General features: G+C 33.0%; 1 protein-coding gene across 1 annotated transcript; it reads left to right on the top strand.

Annotated features, from left to right (window-relative positions):
- The first annotated feature begins 534 nt into the window (after nt 1-534).
- Nucleotides 535-7,153, top strand: LOC128219759 (protein phosphatase 1L-like). Its single transcript, XM_052927721.1, has 4 exons — nt 535-994; nt 1,884-2,037; nt 3,294-3,424; nt 4,095-7,153. The coding sequence occupies exons 1-4, from the start codon at nt 614-616 to the stop codon at nt 4,473-4,475; spliced, it is 1,047 nt and encodes a 348-aa protein (XP_052783681.1). The 5' UTR covers nt 535-613; the 3' UTR covers nt 4,476-7,153.
- The last annotated feature ends 1,435 nt before the right edge of the window (nt 7,154-8,588 follow it).

Here is an 8,588-nt window from a genome sequence, read left to right on the forward strand (position 1 = left end):
AAATGTATGGACTGGGATGGAATATGCAGAGATTCTCTTCCACATAGTTCACGAGTTAAGAAAATTGTATCAACTCGTGATGGCAGAACATAATATAACTTGTACTGTACGTTTTGTATCATATTAAGTTAAAAATCTAATGTGTGAGAAAATCATTAAACGCATAACACGTCTTTTTTATAATCATATGAAATGCTGAAGTTGTACTTGTTCATGAAAAAGACTTCTTTTACGCAACAAACTGACTTTAAAGCGTAAACGAACGTCAAAGAAGCATCATGAACTGACCCGAAAATAATATTTAGAAAAAGCTGCAAAAGTACTTTCTTAGTATTGTCTAATAAAAAAAATAGTTTCTGTTCAGGTATATCCTGTGTACACTGTTCAATTAGTTTCGAGTTTGAGTTAAAAAAACACATTCGGAACTCCTCGGCCATTTTTTCTAAAACAACATGGCCGAGGAGTTCCGAATGGGTAAAAAACCCATAATAGTATAGTGTAACCTCTTCAATTCAAACGTCTGTGTAACACGGATCAAAGCAGAATACCGGAAGTTGCTGCCAACACAAACACAAATATTATTTTTTGACATTTGTTTCCAAATAATGACACAATGAACATTTTAGCATACCTTTGGCGGATGACAAGACGATATGTCTTAAGTCCGGAGTCGTTTTTCGTTGTGATCGTATTGATTGTCATCTACAACACAATTGTCAATTTTACACCTCTGACTTTGTGGCAAAAAGCTAGGGAAAAGTTAAGATTTACTACAGTTCCATCGTTTAGAAAACAAGATAGTAATGACCAGAAGCAGAACCTCTATTGGCCTTCAGACCCAAGCAAATCATCCTGGGAGTTTAAAAGTGGAAATGTAGCAGTTTACTCGATACAGGGGCGGCGTCCTCACATGGAAGACCGATTCAAGATTGTCAATGGCGGAAATAATAGCAGGCCTTCAATATTTGGAATATTTGATGGGCATGGAGGCGAAGTATGTTTTTTTTTCTTGGCAGTTTTGTTATTCATAATTTCTTTAAATATTAAAAATAATAATTATTGTTCCATTTCGTAGAATGTATTTAAGGAATGAATTGCAGGATTGATGTCATTATCGGGGTATGAAGGCAATTAGGCTGGTCAAAGTGTGTGGAGTCCAGGCATACTTTGACCAGCCCAAATGCATTCATATCCCCGATAATGACATCAATCCCGCAATTCATAACTTATATTTACAACAATAGTTCATTATTATATTCAAGAATTCTTGAAAAAATAATTCATTTCATTTAAGAAAACCTTTCAGTAAACCTTTCTCACGCATTTTGTAAATAGAACAACCCAACTGTAACAGGAAACATTTTATCAAATGATGTCACAATAACGCTGGAAAAGATCAATCACTTGAAATCACTTTAAAACGTATAATTGAAACACTTCTTGCAGCAATACATTTAACATATCATAAATTAACACATTCTAAAATGTGTATTTATATTTGACGGGACCTGCTGACACGATACAACCAGTAACGAGTTCAGCAATTTTCATGTATACTGTTATGCGATGAATTGTGATCCGAACATATCCGAAGATGTTGCGTTCATCGGATGATAAACACATTTGCCGAAAGGCAGTTCATTTAAGGAATGGAAGTTGAGGTGTAAATATTTAACTTTAATTGACAATTAAAAAAAAATATGGTAATGATGAACACATCCCTATATCTTGAAAATTGCTTGGTAAGGGCCCATCGAATTAAGTAAAGTGGTTACTACAGTGATTGGTTTTTACTAACTTATTATTTGCTAATCCGTCATTGGCATGTTATGATGTAAAAGATATTGTTCCTGATAGAGATCATTATTGTCTCATTCTTTCAGTTTACAGCAGAGTATGCGCAGCAAAATCTTCACACCATGATCCTGTCATCCGTGAAGAATGGAGATGAGGACATTGGGGAGGTACTTACTAAACAGATTCTTGATGTCGACGAAATGATCATGAAGGAAGTTAAACACAAGTCTGACATTTCAGGTAATGTCTTCTCCAAAAATCTTGTAAGAGAGTAGAGTTCAACACTTTTCTGTAAGATGTCTACTTGATCTGTTAAGATAATCGATAAAAAAAACAACTAGAAAATTCACCTCTTTTTTAGTAAGATACATAAAATATAAAATTAGTTGAAATTAAATAACATTTCTTTTTCATGGTTCCAAATGAAGTATACAAATAGGGTCAAATACCAGTTTGATAGAAGTAATCCTCTGGCATTTTCTGAAAATGACATTATAATTTTTGCTTTTCTGATTAATAAATGATAACTTTTAACAATTCATATTCAATTTCAAGCTTTCCTTTGCCATTGAATATTATTGCTTGGCACAATATATATAATTTCTGGCTTTAGTTAATAAAAGAACGTTTTGTTGTAACCTGTTTGTATTTTGTGCCAGAAAAACACAGCTTTGATATCATTGGTTTATTTCCAAATAGATCGTAGTGCTGTGCTATTCCAATCCCGACTATCACCATAGTAGTGTGTGTGTTTTTAATGAGTACATGTAATGCATTTTACACACTGTTGATTAATGACGTTTCACGATGTAATGCTAATTCACCAGAAACTTATATTTTTAAGTACTGAAGTAATTGTTCCTCTCAGAAGAAACTATTTCAACAAAAATCAACTGCTTTTTTGTGGTTATATATATTAAAACATTATTGATATGGATTTATGACGGCATTCCCGGGGTTAAAATTCTTCAAAATTCTGTGTTAAAGTTAAATGCTTGTTACGGGACTTTAGAAAGGGGCCCTATAAAAATATCCTCTACATGTGCTGGGCCTTACATCTTCTTGAACTTTTTCATGTAAATGAAACATATTTCTTGACTGAAATCATTGTTATTTATATTATAGAGCTCTGGAATATAATATTTCTTTCCTTAATTATAATATAGACACGATTCAGGCTGAAAAAAACACTTTTATTAAATTACAAAGAATTATCTATATTCCATAATTTGTTTTACAAAAATAAATGGTAGTTTCAAATTGCAATTATAATCAGCAAATGTTACCATCAATACTTGACTGGACAAAAAGTAACAATGAAATTAAAACTTGAGAATATTCGTTCATCAGTATGGCCTCTGATCTAACTTAAGACTGTGTTTTGATACTTTCATATATATATATGATAACACTTTTGCAAGGTGTTGTTAATGACATTTATCATTGATTAAATAGATAGTTTATATAACTGTTATGATTCTAATTTTCCTATCCAGGTTCAACAGCTCTTGTTGCCATGGTTTCTGGGACCAAGCTCACTGTAGCAAATGTGGGCGACTCCAGAGGGGTGATGTGTGATGAACAAGGAAACACTGTTCCTCTATCTTTTGACCATAAACCAAACCAGGTACACAACAGTTTCTTCTGTCTGTTTGACAGCCATTGGTAAACACAGAGTTAGGCATACATGTTGGCCCAAGTCTGTTTGCTGGCATAAAACAGTGTGGTTTGGGTTTGTGGTCATCAGGCCAGACAAGTGGGTTTCCTGTGGGTTCTCTTAGCTTCTGTCTTGAGACCACATTCCATCGTAAAGTTGTTCCATAGAACTTTTATCACGATTCATTGTAAAATGATATTTAAGTTAAAGGAATGGCTTTTAAAAGAATGATAGTAATGGTGAAGGTGTTTCATCTGATTTTTTAGCCGTTATTTGGCTTTGTTCCCAATGCCAAAATGCATACATTTTTTCCTTGTTTGAATGTGAAGATTCCAAAGGGGTATTTAAAAATAAAAATGTCATATTTTTCATCAAATGACAAAGTCTCATCTCAAATACACTCATTAATTAACAAAAATTGGTTACCTAATGACTAGCTAGTGCTAATCAGCCTTACATGTGTGTCTACAATGAGTTCTGGTAGTCATTTACCAATTTCTAAGATTTACATTTAGCTGCAACAGCTCCCAATTTGGTTCCTGGTTTCCATATAACATGTATATATGTATAAAAATACTGCTAGTTCCAGTTCCGTATTACATGTACATGTATAATAATACTGCATTGATTTATTCAACAGACATCAGAACATCAAAGAATCAAAGATGCTGGAGGTTTTATTGGTTTCAACGGTGTGTGGCGAGTGGCTGGGATTTTAGCGACATCACGGGCACTCGGCGATTATCCACTTAAAGAACGAAAATTTGTCATAGCTGAACCAGATATTTTGACATTTGATCTGAGCGAAATCCGTCCAAAATTTTTAATACTTGCTACAGATGGATTATGGGATTGTTTTTCAAACGAAGAGGCTGTGGAATATATTAAAGAACGTCTGGATGAGCCTCATTTTGGTGCTAAAAGTATCATTCTACAAGCTTACTATAAAGGGTCTTTAGATAATATCAGCGTTATTGTGGTGAAGTTTGATGAGAAGTCTTTTAAAAAGAAATCAAGATAGTGAACATTTGTTAAGACTGTTGGTTTTGAAGAACAAAGTTGAAGTATTGTGATAGCCATGGTTTTGTCAACAGCATTGTCATTGTGCATACACTCTACCTTGGCCATCAGTCAGCAACCTTTGAAAATATTCACATGAATCTTCGTACACATGTTATCACTGAAAGAAATGCACTTGAGTATCAAGGTCCATAACTCTGGTTTGATTTATAGCTGAATCATACCCCTTTATCAATTAAAAACAAACATTGCGGTTATCTTGTTATAATATAAATTGTATCTAACAGCAAATTTGGTTGTCTTTGAAATTATTTGTTTCAGTTGTAATGCAGAACTCTTCAAAAAGCACCTAGTTAAAATTCCATTATATTCAAGATTAAAGACAATTTAAAAATGATTTGTTGTAAAATATAAAAATGTGCCTCAATATTATTGATGCATGTAACATAAAAAGTTCTACTCCATGAACTTGAGAAGCGTTTTAGCCCAAAAATAATCAACACTCAATCTCTTTAAATTTGATCTGCTGAAAACTCTGGCGGGAATTCACATTCCATTATGTACATGTTAGTAATGTTTGTGATGTTAACTAATGGCTTCAGTATGATATGTGGGCTTGGTTTATTCAGACATTGTATGGGTAAATCTACTTAATATTTTTAGACATAGTATTTTGAGAAAGAATCTATTTTTGTAAGGCAAGGAATTCGTCTTCAAGTAGAATCATTTCAATATCATCAACTTCTGTTCAAAATTCATTGTTGTCAACCACAGTTATCATTCCGTTAACATATTCATTGATAACCAAGGCTTCTTTTAAATGATTTTTGGAGTAAAGATAATTGAAAAGTGTGTTGATATGGGGATTCTAACCAACACCATTTGTTTGAGGCCCACAGTCAAGAGTGGTACTGTCTGAGCTATCACACACTGCAACATTTTAAAAAACAAAACACAAGATTATGCCACGTTAGACGTCTCGCAACACTTGATGGAGTTAAGTGCGTAATCAAGTACCGATATATCTGTTTATGTTTAAAATCAGGATCGACTTCCGTTTCATGTAGATAACACATGACAAAAAACCTATTTCCATTTTCCAATAATGAAGAATCAACCAAATTCTTTTTCATAAATATATCTTTGTAATTAGCTAAACTTCCCTACAAGTCATTCATTTCTTTATCGTTTTAGCATTGTTATTTTAATGCAGAAATACATACTATTATACACTTAACATGAAAAGAACTGTGCAACTTTCTAAAAAATATTTTTTATAACCTTTTAAACAGAAAGAAGGAAAGGCTTTTAATTAATGAACAATTCTTTATTTTGGAGGGGGGGGGGTGGTGGCTACTCTTTTGCCATATAATAGGGTGACTTTATTATTCTTCTAATTGGTTATGGGATATGTTTTGTCTATTTCTTTCCAAACAATTGCTAAAAATTGTCTTTTGGCGGATCATGTTTAAAAGGTAAAATTATGCGTAAGCTACAAGTTTAATATGTTTATTATGCGGACTCCCCAGGCTATTCAGAAATCCATTGGATATATTCTGTATCCTAGAGTTGTGTGGGTTCTGGCAATTGTTTTTACAGACCTTTATCAATCCTTGTATGTGTTACATTCTCAATTACCTGACAATGTAGATTTACCTGCATTCATGTTACTTATGTATTTTAAATTAAAGTCAGTAACATGTGAGTGTTATAAACCTCACCTTTAACAAATAGATTATTAAACAGATACTATTTATGTATAGAAGATAATGGTTTGTTGCAGTGATAGATTGTAATGTAATGTATTTCACCGAATGAGCACCAAAGGCTATATTTCACATGTGGTGTAAAATTGCACATAAATCGCTATAATTTACCAGAAAACATGTGCCATAATGAAAGTATTTAAATTAAAATATAAGAATAATACGTTTTTAAACCACTTATCTCAACACCTGTGTTTTATTTTGCACAAGTGTATAGTTAACATTGTACTATTTTTCTGTTGCATAATATCCTCAGCGCTTATCAGCGCTTATCGCTGTGGCTGCATTCTCGAAAAGTGTACAGCAAAGCATTAAATCACTTATTCTGTGTAATGTATGGTAGTCTATAAGAATATAATGTAGGTTACACTTCGTGAATACCACTTGATTTTAAACATAATATTGCAGATTTTACATAATTGATAATTAATAGACGAGGCTTGTCAAACTATTTCTGATGATCAATAATTATTTTGGACCGGTTTTCAAACCCTTGGCAAAACTCAAACAGCTGTTTAAAATGTTCACATGATACAAGTTAACACATGTCTATAGTGACAATATCCAGGGTCTTAACTCTACTCTAAATTATTACAGAGTTGTACACCTTGAAATGACAGAACAACTGGCATCCGCTTGCCATGCTCTTGTTTATCAATTTTAGGTAATCTTTGTTCATGGGTCATTATTCTACAAAGCAACAGTACTGAACAAACAGTTGAACAATGAACAGCTTACTTTTATTGAGATTATACACTGAATCTGATGTTTTGTTTTAAAACAATTTGTTATTTGAGTTTGTTCATTTTAATATTTTCATTTACTTATATCATGTTATGTGATGTAAAGCACAATTTTTATTTTACTTGGTACATGTTATTGTATTTATTTTGAAAAATAAAAATAAATCCAGCTGTGTTCTGCTTTAAGTGTTGTTCCAAGTCATGAAGTCAAACAATGAGGCATGAAATTCCTTGGTTTTGTTAATATAGACTCCAGCACCTCTTCAATAATAAATTTGTAACATTTGTTATCTGATATTTAGCAAAACGACAGTAAAGGTGTCCTCCTCTCACCTATGGCCAATATTGTTGAAACAAATTCAATACCTTGACATGGTAATGACCAATATTATATGTAGCTAGAAGTCAGCATGACCTTGACACCCAAATCCAGAGATCATCTCCTGACCATGACTTATGTACATACCAGTGGCAAGGAATGAAAAAAAATAATTCTGATATCCAATCAAAAAGCAAGAACATGGATTAAAGCCAAGGCCATAATTGCATTGGATGAATGATATAGCTGAATTTGTCGGCTTAATGCGGAGGCTTTCAAGTGAACAATGACATCCAAGTAGGGTTAAAAGTATGAAGATTTGTTTTTGAAAAGTAGGGTAAATTAGGGATATTCAGAGCAAAAAGTAGGTACAGTAATAGTAGGGCTCTTCACTTACCTTTTTGGATGACTACTAAACCTATTCATTAATTGTGATGTTATCATGTACATGTATCTTTGCTTAGAAACCAGTGCTTCAAGAGGGATTCAGCCACCTGATGAGGAGATGAATCTAAAATGGTCGTCTCTGATTGTCAACATGCACCACTCATTCTAGAACTCCTCTTGTGGCACTGGAGACCTACTGCATCAATCTAATCCTACAAAAAACTAGAAATGGCTTCTTATTAAAATGAAGATTTGATTAATTTTAAACAATGCATCAAGTTTAAACTTTTCGATTATTTCTGGAAATAATTTTACAAAAAAGTAGGGATAGTAGGGTTTTTTTTCAAGAAAAAGTAGCAGTCTAACAAGTAGGGAAATGTAGGAAAAAAGGCCTGCTTGAAAGCCTGAATGTGAACAATGTGAAGGTAAGTGCAGGTTTGGGATTTTCGCTTTTTAATTTGTCTCTGCTATAAAGTTCAATTTTGGCATCAACTGTTTTCATTCAGTGCCATCGATACAAAGGTAATAGACTTAACAACAACATTAACAAGTCAATCATAAGTTATTGATCAAAAAGCAACATTTCTAATAAAGGACCATGACAATTTCACCCCTGGTCAAAAGGGTTCATCTACTGACCATGACCAAAACTGTATACAAAGTAAGTAACACAAGTTGTTCAAACGTTGGAAAATAAAGTGTGATGCTGACATGGACAACATTGCGGGACAGTAGCCCATGCTCAATGCTTTGTATTAGACACAAAAAACAGAACATTAACCAATTTTCTTGTATTTTGGCAAACAATGTTCTATAACCATTTCATAACGAGTTTTCTGCTGGTTGTATAATTTTAATTTTTATTCACAGATTATTAGAAGTATCCTTGATAATGCTCA

The sequence above is a fragment of the Mya arenaria genome, chromosome 15 (genome assembly GCF_026914265.1).
Source record: "Mya arenaria isolate MELC-2E11 chromosome 15, ASM2691426v1".
In the NCBI taxonomy this organism is placed as follows: Eukaryota; Metazoa; Mollusca; class Bivalvia; order Myida; family Myidae; genus Mya; species Mya arenaria.